This window comes from Hemitrygon akajei, chromosome 4 (genome assembly GCF_048418815.1).
Source record: "Hemitrygon akajei chromosome 4, sHemAka1.3, whole genome shotgun sequence".
Taxonomy (NCBI): domain Eukaryota; kingdom Metazoa; phylum Chordata; class Chondrichthyes; order Myliobatiformes; family Dasyatidae; genus Hemitrygon; species Hemitrygon akajei.
In genome coordinates, this window is record NC_133127.1 from 158,703,376 (window position 1) to 158,716,929 (window position 13,554).

The 13,554-nt window shown below is 37.6% G+C and overlaps 1 protein-coding gene across 1 annotated transcript in view; it reads left to right on the forward strand.

Moving 5' to 3' along the window:
• The window catches only part of LOC140726034 (anoctamin-7-like), a 62,877-nt gene that overhangs the window by 18,736 nt on the left and 30,587 nt on the right, over positions 1-13,554 (forward strand). Inside the window, exons 4-7 of the mRNA XM_073041930.1 lie at positions 851-1,043; positions 1,323-1,445; positions 10,568-10,656; positions 12,430-12,542. Coding sequence (XP_072898031.1) covers positions 851-1,043; positions 1,323-1,445; positions 10,568-10,656; positions 12,430-12,542 — 518 coding nt within the window. The remainder of the gene's footprint in view (positions 1-850; positions 1,044-1,322; positions 1,446-10,567; positions 10,657-12,429; positions 12,543-13,554) is intronic.

Below are 13,554 nucleotides of genomic sequence, written 5' to 3' on the forward strand. Positions count from 1 at the left end.
TATTGTCAGAATTTCATAGTGCAGAGCAAGGAGCCTTTCAACTGCTTATTGCGACCCTCAGAACTTCGATACTGCCAATGATCATGGGGCTGGTAACCACCTGTGGTCATGGGGCATGATAAGCCTGGAGACTAAAGAATTGTTATTCCCTCCACTGCTGTGAAATATACAGGTTGGCTTTTAACATCTCTTAAAGGGAATAAACCATGATAATAGTTTCATTAGGCAACATTGTCCTCATGTCACAGTTCAATTCAATACACAAAAAGTAGGAGCAACACAATTTCTAAGCCTTCGTCCCTTCAGAACTTTCATTCTTAGAACATTTATGAATGCCAAAAAAGTTTATTTTATTTCAAAATAAAACTGGTAACAGATAATGTTATATAAATGTATATGCCTGTAAACCAAATGAGGAAAATTATACCTGTGGGCTTAAGGTGTGAATTAATGAAAATTTTTCATGCTGTTTTCATTGTTTAATACCTCTGCTCTGCTGTGACTTGCCTAACTTTTTGCAGGTCAAACTAAGGAGGCTGAACCTCCAGATGCAAGGACGGAGCTTAATAACCTGTGGGCAAACACTTATCTAAAATTCCAGCCCCTCTGGAAAATCCGAAATTACTTCGGTGAAAAAATTGCTCTTTACTTTGCTGTGATGGAAACACTTCTAGTTACACTAATTATTCCTGCATTCCTTGGTTTAGCTATATTTATATATGGCCTTTATTTCAGGTACTGTAATCCTCTTGTTTACTTTCAAAAGCACATATCATAAGAACTTTGAATCTTTGGTTCACTTATTAACGACGTTACATTAATTTTATTAAGGATTGTGGTTGTCTTTCAGATTATGTTAAACCAAACCTTCATGTGGTGAAGGATATCAAATATGTTGCTCTAGAGCGGATTTGGAACCCTAATAGGCTATTTTACAATATGGACTGGTTTGGATTTGTAGCTATCATTTACTTTAATATCACAATCTTAAAAAAACTGTGGTTTATTGTTCCGGTTATATTGGTGGACAAGTTCAGCCCAAGGTATCCTGGTGGAGATGATATCATTCTGAACGGACTAGAGTAGAGGGTTTCCTCTGTTGTCCTAGCCAATATTATCTCTTAATCAATAAATGTTATCAGATCCTCAACATCTGTGGAAATTGCTTTCCATGTTTCTTACAGTAAACAGAGGCAATAGTTAAAAAGTGTTTTGAGTAGTCATGAAAGACACTGCATAAATCTAATTCTTTTTCAAGCTGTTGTATACTTATGTTAATTTAAACTTTATTTATATCTTTCTCCTTATACATTCTCTTTCAGTATAAACTGTTACAATGCCAGCAGTAAACTGGATGAATCTTTTCGTAAATACAACTACAATGAAATCTGTTCTTCCCCAGACTTGATCTCAGGAATGGTGGAGAGCTCTGTGAAGATACTTAGGTAAATGTAGATATTTAGCATGTTGGAAGAACATGATTTTTGGTTGCTGGTACACAGCAAACAGTAGGGTATTGAATGATATTAAGCTTGCATCCTGTATGTCAGTTTTATCCCATATTCGACGAAGCATGCCTAACAATCCAAGGCTAATTTATTTCCCCCGTGTATGTTCTACTTCTGAAATAGGTGCTCAAGTGTACTTCTGAGTTACTTTCCAATAATCTAAAGGATACCTGTAATGCACTATAGGACTATTTATTTGCAATACAGCCTTTTTTTTTCCACAAGTAAAAGTCACTATGTAATGTCACAGAAGAACTGTTATCAAAAACAGAAAATCCCAGAGACATTCAGCAAGTCAAACAACATCTGTGGAAAGAGAAACTGTATTAGCACTTCAGACTTAAGGAATGTAAAAGTGAGAAAGTAGTTAGATTTAGATTTAAAGGGACTATATCTGGTAGGATGCTGGGTTGCCATGGAGATGGTTGGTTATGAAGCTGTTTGCCTAATAGGTTCATGAGGGAAGCTATTGAGTGTTAGAGTCAAGCAACATGGAAGCGAGCTCTTCGGCCATCATGATCATGTCAGCCATCAAGCATCAATCCATAGTAATCTCATTTTTCCTAGTATTCAGTCTATAGCCTCCTGTTCCATGGTGTTCCAAGTTCTCACCTAAATACTGAACTGTTGAAAGAATCTCTTTCTCTATCATTCCTTCGGCAGCCATAGAAAGAGAATATAAATGAAGTAACGTATACAAGCTGTGAAATGCACGTCAAAGTTGTTGCAGAACAACAATTTTGTATCTTATCATATGGGATTCCATGAACGTGCTTTGGAAAATTTTGTGTAATTTGAGGTACTATTATTTTATTTTTCTTATTCCGGAATATCAGAAATATTATGCAAGCATTTGGTATAGCTAAGCACCTAATATTTGTCATTGGAACCTATAAGACCTCAAATGAGTTGAGGAAAAGTTTTATTCAATTTAATTCTCCTTTCTGGGTAAACCTGTTATCCCTTTGGCCATCAACTATTCCATTAGTACTTTGAGTATCTACCTGAAACACCATATCAGATGTTAATCTCTGGGAAGATGTGCCTCATGTCATCCATGCTACGTACTGACCTTTATTAACCAGAATATACATCTCATTCTTGGTTGTGTTATTAAACCTCCACACAGGACTTCTACACAATATTTCTCAATTACACCTTTATATTTCTCAATTACGCTTTTTATAGAGCATAATTTCTTGTTTAGACAGTAAAGTCTTTTACTGACTTGACTGTATGACTCATTTATTCTAATTGGTCACCAATAATCTTTTATGTCCCTTGAGTGATGAACTGTATTTTCAGTCTCCAACCAAACTAGCATATTGTTCAAATTATGAAAAAGATATGACCAGTTTCTTCACATTAATAACATTCAATAACTTAATGTTAAAAACTTCACTTTTAGAAAATAGCTAGGCTTCTGTTTATAATTTATAATCACTTACACATAATCAACATTAATCTTGAATTGAAACAGCAGTGCAGTAACAATATAAAGTTCTGTTATGTAGATCAGATAAATGTGACAGGTTTTCTACCATAATAATGCATTAGCTAATCAGATGAGATTTTACAACAGTCCTGTAGCTGTGCACCACCATACCTTTTAAAATAAAATTCATCAATTTAGTTCGAATAGAGGGATTAGTGAGTGAGGCAAGGATAGCTGTAGAGGTATTCCTGATCGATAAACTACTTTTAATTGTTTATATAATAATATAAACAAGTATATTATATATAATAATAATATACCAACAAAACTGCTAAAAAGCCATTGAATCACTTTACATTGTGACTGGTTAGATACCAAATTTTAACAGCACAGACTGGTCACCAAGTAGGAGACACACAGCAAGATTAAAATGTGGGAGGAATTCTGTCACAAGGGTTGTAATAAAATAATATTTTTGCTCATTGTCCCTGTACAAAGTATTAAAAAAAGAGTTCTTTGAAATTTCTGCAAGAAAAACTGCTGGAGCAACTCAGTAGTTTGATTAGTATTTGTTGGGTGGGGTAGAAAGATACTATCAATGTTTCAGGTTGAGACCCTGCACTATACCACAATGTTACATTGACAAACCTGTGTCCACCAATAATAAACCCAAGTGTTATAGTGACAGACTATTGTCTCTGTGCCCCACCTGTGCTACATAGCTTTCTTATAGTGACAGACCTGTGTCTGTGTAGTACAGGCCAGAGTTATAGTGACAGTACTGTACCTCTATGTTATGGTGATATGCCTGACCATGGTTCAGTGTCATAGTGATAGATCTTTGCCCATGAGTTTTGTTTCAAGTCATGATGATTTTATCTACATATACGGTACTTATTCACCTTGCAAAGTAGGGAGAATTAAAATTGTAGGCATTCGAGTTCTTATGCTTATAATACTATCGGAGGGCACTCAGCTAATTTGGTCCATGTCGGCTCTCAGAAAGCAATTCCTTTGTTCCTTATTTACCTGTAACCCTGCATCTTATTTTCTCTCGCACTTCTCTTTGATCCCTTTTGCCATTAACCTGCCCCAACAGTTAAGTTGCAATAATCATACCTTTGGGACTTGTGAGGAAGCAGGAGAGCCCAGCAGAAACCCATGCTTTACTGGAGATAAGTGTGCAAACTGCACGGAGAACAGCCAGGATTGTGCTGCTGTCCTCGGACAAGACTCTCTGCTGCAGTACCTTGCTGCGCTCTGCGCTGTGTCATTACCCATGAGCCAGTACGCAGAAAGCCAACCAATGTGCAATGTGGTCAAATTACGTAAGTCTTGCTTTGTTTTATTTCAGAGAAGCATGTGGAAACATCGGTGGAAGGAGAAAAATAATTGAGACGGAACTCAATAGAACCTGTGCTTCTGAAATCTGGGATAATGCAACATTTTAGTAAGTGACTTTAAATCTGAATTTTTAAAATACATCTAGATTTATTTCCATGACATTAAAAATCTTGCAACTGTGCTGTATGACTTCCTCTATGTAAACTTACTATTCTCACCATACAATTAAGTGACAGTGCAAGGACTTTGAAAAATATTTTGTTATATTCATTGTGGGATGCTATGTTGGTGCTGGAATTTGTAGTGATACTTGCAGGCTATCCCAGCACATCCTCAGGTTGTACTGGTTGTTAACCCAAACAACACATTTCACAGTACATTTCAATGTAATCCATAAAACCATAAGAGTTAGGATCAGAATTAGGCCACCACAACCTCTTGAGTCCGCTCTGCCCCTCCATCATCCCTCGCAACTCCATACTTCTCCCTGCTCCACAAAACCTTTCATGCCCTGACTCTTCAAGAATCTATCAGCCTCCACTTTAAATATACTCAAGATTATTCCACAGCCGTCTGTGGAAATGAATTCCACAAATTCACCACCCTCTGGCTAAAGGAATTCATGCGTATCTCTTTCTAAATGGACGTCTCTCTATTCTGAGGCTGTACCCTCCGGTCCTAAAATCCATCCACTATAGGAAACATCCTCTCCACATCCACTCTATTTAGGCCTTTCAATATTCAATAGGTTTCAATGAGATCCCTGCTCAGTCTTCTAAACTCCAGCAAGTATAGGACCAAAGCTATCAAAATCCCCTCATACATTAACCTTTCATTCTTGGGATCATTCTCTCCTCTGGTCCCTCTCCATTGCCAGCGCATCTATTCTTAGATAAGGGGCCCAAAATTGTTAACAATACTCCAAATGGGATCTGTCCAATGTCTTATAAAGCTTCAGTATTACATCTTGCTCTTATATTCTAGTCGTCTTGAAGTGAATACTAACATTTGGCTTCCTTACCACTGACTCAACCTCCAAGTTAACTTCTAGAAAATTCTGCACAAGGTCTCCCAAGTCCCTTAGAAATTCTGATTTTTGAATTTTCTCCCCATTTAGAAAATAGTCTATGCCTTTATTCCATCTACCAAAGTGCATGACCATACACTTCACTACACTATATTCCATCTGCCTTTTCTTTGCCCATTCTCCCAATCTGCCTAAGTCCTTCTGTAGACTCCCTGACTCCTGAAAACTACTTGCTCCTCCACCTATCTGTGTACCATCCATAAAATTGTCTACAAAGCCATCAACTTCATCATCCAAAACACTGGCATATAATGTGAAAAGAAGTGGTCCCAATACCGACCACAGCAGAATACCACTAGTCATCAGCCACCAATCAGAACAGGCCCCTTTTATTCCCACTCTTTGCCTCCTGCCAGTCAACCAAACTTCTATCCATACTAATATCTCTCCTGAATGAGCTCTTCTTGTTTAGCAGCCTCGTGTGCAGCATCTTGTCAAAGACCTTCTGAAAATCCAAGTAAACACCATCTACTGACTCTCCTTTGTCTATCCTGCTTGTTATTTCCTCAAAGAATTCCAACAGATTTGTTAGGCAAGATTTCCCCTTAAGGAAACCATGCTGACTTTGGTCTATTTTATCATATGCCTCCAAGTAACCTCATCCCTAACAATGGACTGTAACATCTTCTCAATACTGAAGTCTGGCTAATTGGCCTGTAATTTCCTTCCTTCTGCCTGCCTCCCTTTTAAAGAATGGAGTGACATATACAATTTTCCCATCCTCTGGAGCCATTTCAGAATCTAGTGATTGTTGAAAGATTACTACTAATGCCTCCACAATCTCTTCAGCCACCTCTTTCAGAACCCTGGACTGTGCACTATCTGGTCTAGGTGACTTATCTACCTTCAGATCTTTCAACTTCCCAAGCACCTTCTCTTTTGTAATAGCCACTAAACTCACTTCTGCCCCTGACACTCTCAATTTTTGGTATTTTGCTTATGTATTCCACAGTAAAGAATGATGCAAGATACTTGTTAAGTTTGTCTGCCATTTCTTTGTCCCCCATTACTACCTCTCCAGCGTAATTTTTCAATGGTCTGAAATCCCCTCTCACCTTTCTTTGACTCTTTATAGATCTGAAAAAAAAACTTTTGGTATCCATTTTCATATGATTGGCTATTTTAGCTTCATATTTCATCTTTTCTCCCTTATGGCTCTTTTAGTTACCTTTAATTAAAAACTTTTAAAAAAGTATTTTAAAAACTTCCCAACCCTCTAACTTCTCACATTATATTTTTCCTTTAATGCTGTCTCTGACTTCCCTTGTCAGCCGTGGTTCCCTTTTCCTCAACACAGAGTACTTCCCCATCTTTAGGATGTACCTATCCTGTGCCTTCCAAACTGCCCCTAGAAACTCTGGCCATTGCTGTTCTGCCACCATCCCTGATAGCATTGTCTTCCAATCAACTTTGGCCAGCTCCTCTCTGTATTGCCCTTTATTTCACTGTAATACTAATACGTTTGGCTTTATCTTCTCCGACTCAAACTGCAGGGTGGATTCTATCATATTATCATCACTGTCTCCTAAGGGTTCCTTTACCTTAAGCTTCCAGCCGCTGAAGAATTTCTAATCAGATTTTAATTTGATGCCTTCCGTGCACTGCGGTGAGAGAATGGGCTGGAGATCGGACTTGTAGATCCAGCATGAGCAGTAATAGCCCAATACGTACTGCTTGGCAGGATGTCAATGAGACTGTTAAACTCACTCACAGACTGGAGTCCAATGCCATGATAAAATTAGTAACACACAAACAGGAAGTCATGCGATTAGCTGTTGTATATGCTATATACTCGGGCCTTAAAAGCAACCCCAACTACAGTTTTTTTTAAATTGAGTTCTTTCAACTTCATAGATAAACCCTGACACCTGAATTCCAAGAGTTCAGTTTCCATGGAGGCAAAGGGCTAGTCAATGCATTGGATCGAAACCCTGCATCAAAACTGATGCTCGTAATGTCTACTATTCCTCTGTCTCCACAGATGCTGCTTGACCTACTGAGTTCCTCCAGCAAGTTTGTATTTTGCCTCTTTTTTTAGCACCTAACACAAAAACATAGAAAACCTACAGCACAATACAGGCCGTTCGGCCCACAAAGTTGTGCCAAACGTGTCCCTACCTTAGAAATTACTAAGCTTACCCATAGCCCTCTATTTTTCAAAGCTCCATGTACCTATCCAAAAGTCTCTTAAAAGACCCTACCGTATCCGCCTCCACCACCGTTGCCAGCAGCCCATTCCACGCACTTACCACTCACTGAGTAAAAAACTTACCCCTGACAGTACCTACTCCCCAGCACCTTAAACCTGTGTGCTCTTGTGGTAACCATTTCAGCCCTGGGAAAAAGCCTCTGTCTATCCACACGATCAATGCCTCTCATCATCTTATACCTCTATCAGGTCACCTCTCATCCTCTGTTGCTCCAAGGAGAAAAGGATGAGTTCACTCAACCACCTGCTGTCTTTTGTGTCTCTAAGAGTTTATTTTAATTGTTTGTGGTCATTGATACTGTAGATGAAAAGCAAGAAAGAGGTAAAATCTTCGGAAAAACACGAAGTTAGATAAGTGTCCAGGTTCGAATAGCACCAGGTTACTATGGGAAGGGAGGGCATTGACAGTGATTTTTTGAGCCTCTTTGGCCACCGGATTACTACTAGAGGATTGGAGGATGGCAAATGTTGGTCCATGTTCAAGAAGGTAATAGGGATAATCTTGGGAATTATAGGCCAGAGAGTCATACGTCAGTGGTTGGCAAACTGATGGAGAAGATTCTTAGGTACAGGTTTTACAACTGTTTGGAGAAGCATAGTCTTATTAAAGATAGCATGGATTTTTGAAGGACTGGTTGTGAACCTCATAAGCCTTATTGAGTATTTCACATGACAAAACAAATTGATGATTGTAGAGCAGTGTATATGGTGTATATGGATTTCAGTAAGACATTTGATAAAGTTCCCCATGATAGGTTCATCCAGAAAGTTATGAGGCATGGTATCCATGGAAACTTCACTGCATGGAGTCGGAATTGGTTTGTCCACAGAAGACAGAGGGTGATAGTAATATATCTATCCTGTTTGGAGATCGGTGACTAGTGGTGTTCCACAGGGTTCTATTCTGGATCCTGCTCTTAGAGATCTTTTTATAAATGACTTGGATTAGAAAGTGGAAGGAAGGGCTAGTAAATTTGCAGATGACACGGAAGTTGCGATGTTATAGATTGTGTGGAAAGTTGTCATAAGTTATAGTCAGGATGAAAAACTGGGCAGAGAAATGGTAGATGGAGTTCAAACCAGAAAAGTGTTTAGAGTCTATGACTCCTATCTGAAGTGTGAAGAGATACATTTGGAAGAGTGAACTTGAAGGTACAAGGTTGATGGCAGGGTTTTTAGTAATTGGGAGAACAGATGGATCTTAGGGTTCATGTACATAAATCTCTGAAAGTTGCTGCACAAGTTGATAGGGTGGTTAAGAAGGCATGCTGGAGGAATTCAGCAGGTCAGGCAGTTTCTATGGAAATAAATAAACATGATGTTTTGGGCCAGGTCCTGATGAGGGGTCTTGGCCCGAAATGTCAACTGTTTATTCCTTTTTATAGATATTGCCTGATCAGCTGAGTTCCTGTAGCATTTTATATGTGTTACTCCAGATTTCCAGCATCTGTAGAATCCCTTGTGTTTAATAAAGCTTATTGTGCTTTGGCCTTCATTAGTTGAGGTGTTGAGATCAAGAGCCATGAGGTTATATTGCAGCTCCATAAAACTTTGGTTAGACCACACTTAGAGTATTGTGTTCAGTGCAGATGAGATTTATTAAGAAGCTGTTTTGATTGGAGGACATGTCTTATGAGGATAGTTTGAGACAGGTAGGGCTTTTCTCTTTGAGGATGAGAGGCGACTTGATAGAGGTGTAGAAGATTATAAAGTGGACAGGCAGTGTCATTTTCCTAGTGCAGCAATGCTTAATACTAGAGGACATCCATTTAAGGTGAGTGGAGGAAAGTTTAGAGGAGATGTCAGAGGTAGTTGTTTTACACAGAGAGTGGTGGGTGCCTGGAACAACTTGTCGGGTTAGTGGTAGAGGCTGACTTACCAGGGATTTTTAAGGGACTCTTACATAGGCACGTGGATGTAAGAAAAATGGAGGAGTATAGGCTGTGTAGGAGGGAAGGGTTAGATTGATCATTGAGTAGGTTTATATAAGTTCACACAGCATAGTGGGCTGAAGAGACTGTACTGTTAGATATTCTATGAAAAAGGCAAAGCAGATGACAAGTAAAAGTAATGTACCCTCAAACTAATATCGCAAAGGAGATTCATGAACTTAAATAGGTGCCAAAATAAAATATTCTGTTCCAGAATGAACTGAAAATATAGTCAGTGTAAAGTGCAGGATGATGATAACAGCTCTTTAAAACCAAGAAGACAGTGTAGCAAACAAATTTTAATTTGCACTCTTTATACCAATGAGTTAAAGCTAACCATATAAATTGTTCCACTGCCTTTCAGTCTGATGATATGAGTTTTGCTCATGATTCCAAAATAGGTAGTAAGGTGTAGTGATGATGTAATATTCAATCTGATGAATTCAATAAGGTGATGCACAAATGATTATGAAACAAAATTATAGCACAATATTGAAGATAACATATCGATGGAGACTGAGGATTAATTAATCAATAGAAAATATAGAAATACAATAAATGGGTAACTTTCAGACTTGGTGACATTCTGGGGTATTAAGTTTGGTCTTTTTTTAATGTTGGCATTGTTCAATGTATTTGTAATGGAGGTTTGACTTAAATAGAATATCAAATTATTTTAATAGCCTCCGTAGAGACATCTCTTTTTAAATATTCTGTAAATTTATTTTAAATCCTCTATCAAGTCACATCAATCATATTTTTTGCACCAAAGTCAAAACGTTTATTATGATATTCTTTTAAGTCTAAGATGTTGTTATTTTCTTGAGTGTGTGTGTGCATTTTGTTCACATAAAATTTTTCAATATTCATTCACTTTATTTAAAATTGGAGATTAATTTCAAATTGTTAGGAATTTAATGTAATGGACTTTGTCAGCTGCTAGTTACTATCTAGAATGGCCTGATCAATATTCCCCAGTTTATATTTTGACTAACAACTTTACTTTTAATTTAAGATTCCTATTCACCTATTCTGTTTCCCTGTTTCTTATAGTGTACATTCAGGTGACTTCTTTACAATAATTCAATCTGCCTTGGATAATGATGCCACACCGTGGTTTGGTCTTATCGTTTGCCTGTGGGGTAAGGAATCTTTAAGTGAGTTTAATAGAGAGCAAGTAAAATTCAAAGAAAAAACTGTGGTACCTGAATTTTCTCAGCACGCATATGAAAATATTGTATGTTAATGTGTGACCACAGTAAGTGATGCTTAGTTTAAAGAATCCACACTTGATGCACTGAGCCCATAACCTTCTAATCTTTTTAACACTGTCTTGGGACTTCAGAGAAGTCCAAAATTAAGCCTATTATAGTGAGAATGCCTTTTGTGGGTGTTTATAGTGAGAAACACTCTGGATTCTTCTTCCATCTCCATCTGTAGGTAGGCTTCAGCTAAGTCCACTTTGCTGAAATGTTTTCCTCCAGAAAGGTTTGCAAAGGTATCCTCTGTCCTGGGCAGAGGGTATTGATCTACTTTCAGTACCGAGTTGATGGTGACTTTAAAATCACCACAGATCCTGATAAACCCATTCTTTTAGGCTACTGGGACCACTGGCATTGCCCATGGGCTCCACTCAACCTCAGAAAGAATTTCTTCAGCCTCCATGTGATCTAGCTCACTAGCTACTTTGTCACAATGGTACAAAGAACTGGACACGTTTTGTAAAACTTTGGTGTGGCAATTTCATTTAACACAATTTTATCCTTGATATGTTTGAGCTCTCCAGTGATATCTCTGAATGCTGCTGGGACATCATCGGGTACCTTTCTTAATTTGCTTTTAGTTGACTCTCTCGCAGGGAATGTGGCATGTAACTGGTGGATGGGTTTGCAATCAAGTTGTAGTTGTCTCAGTCAATCATGGCCCCACAATGCTAGCCTTCCTGTTTTTACCTCATACAAACCTGTTGTGGCTGTTGGTTGTTGTATTTCAGCATTACAAATGTCATTCTGTCAGGAATGATCATTTCTCATTCTGTCAGGAATGATAAGTTCTTAGTTGAATATCTGCAGGCTTCAGTTCAGTATCTGAGAAATGCCATTCAAACTTATTTTGTGGAATTACTGAAACAGCTGAGCCAGTGTCCAATTCCATTTTAATTAATTTGCCATTCACTTCCGGTGTAAGCCATTTTGCTTGTCCGTTGTTAGTTTTCACATTGTAAATCTTAAGGCTACTCAGTCTTGTTTCACTCTCATCATTTCAGACTTTTCATCAACAGCATGCAGATAAGTGCTCTTTTTGAAAACTGCAACGTGACTTTTTAGCTTTTTCTCTACCCTGTGCAGTCCATTCGTTTTGTCTGCCCAACTTGTATGTGTCCTACTTTGTTACATTTTTAAAAACTCATTGCGCTTCAACAGGTAGGCAGTCATTACCACTGTTATGATCAGCCAACTGAATTACGCTTTAACTCCAAAACATAAAACTAATTTAAAGCAAAAAGGCTGGAGCCCAGGAGAAATGTGTTTTAGTTTTGTTTTAACTTTAAGCGAGGCTGCACATATGACGCAGTGGTGTGACGTCATTTGCCATTTACGTATTTTTACATATAACCTGCTTAATCGACAATATGTTTACAATATTACTCAAATATTACTGAAATACTAAATACACAAACAGAAGTCACTTACCATTAGGGTGTTGATATAGTTTCAATAATAAGCTTCACAAAGTAATTGGAGGCAAATTGGAGTTGAGCATAGTTGCAATGATATGTGGAAAGACTGGGGGAATGAAGCCAACTGAATTACTCTTTAAACTTTAAATGAACTGGTGCAGACTTAATGGGCCATGTGGTTTGTTAATTCTTTGTTATTTAATTTGAGAAATGAATCAATGTGCATTGCTTCCAGGAACAATTTTTCTGGAACTGTGGAAAAGAATAAATGCTAAATTGGTGTATGGATGGGATGTTGAGAACTTTGAAAATGATGAGCCAACCAGACCTGAGTTTTATGGAACATCTGTGAGAAAGGTAGAGTTCAGTTGAATTTAAATTCACAACCTTGATTTATTTGATAAATAAGCCATTTTAGACATCACTACACATCACCTTATCTAGTTATAGGAAGAAATAATTGCAGTATGTATAATTTACAGATGTTCATCTTTAGCATTAAATATACAACTTTGTTTATACTAATTCTTTCCAATCCAATTGAAAAATGTGGTTATTCACAATATAACATAAGAAGGGATTGATGTATACTAGTACTTAATTATTATAATCAGTAATTATTACCATAGCAGAAACTGATGCAATCCTGCTATTTTTGAACTGTGTTGTAAACCATGTTAAGCAAAGTCGCAATTAGAAATGCCAGATCAATACATATATCTGGTGATGTGATCACAAGTTAGCAACTGTCTGTGAGTAATCACAACGTGAACTAAAATAAATTCTTTGGTTTACATCTGTCCTGAAGATTTTCACAATTTGAAGTATACAAAATTATTAAACTTGGCTGACTAAGAACACAGCCCAGAACCTTGTCTCATTTCTACAATGAGCATTTCACAAACTCGAGCATGGCCATTTCCAACATCAATCTAAAGTACCGAAGCAAGGATTAATGACCTGAAGCAGGAAAAGCGTCTAAGGAACATTGCAAAGAACCACACAGCTTCACACGCTGAGAAAATGAAGCTAACGGCTGAATAACAGCACTAGTTACTAGAGGTCTGAACTATTAATCCAGGAGTAGTTCTCCTGGTCTCAAATTTAAATTGAAGAAATCAAACAATGAAATTTTTTTAAATGATTTTATTAAAACTGACTAAAACCAGCAGATTGACATTCAAAATAGAAAATGTATTTTCTTTCCTATGGTTTCTTAACCTTGGTATTAGTAAAGTCAAGGGGAAATTAGGGATGGCCTTAACCATGTTGAACGAACGTAAAAGACTTGAACCATCATTGACAGTGTGCTGCAACACTGCAGCAGGATTGAAATCACATCAGTCGAAAAGGTTGCAAT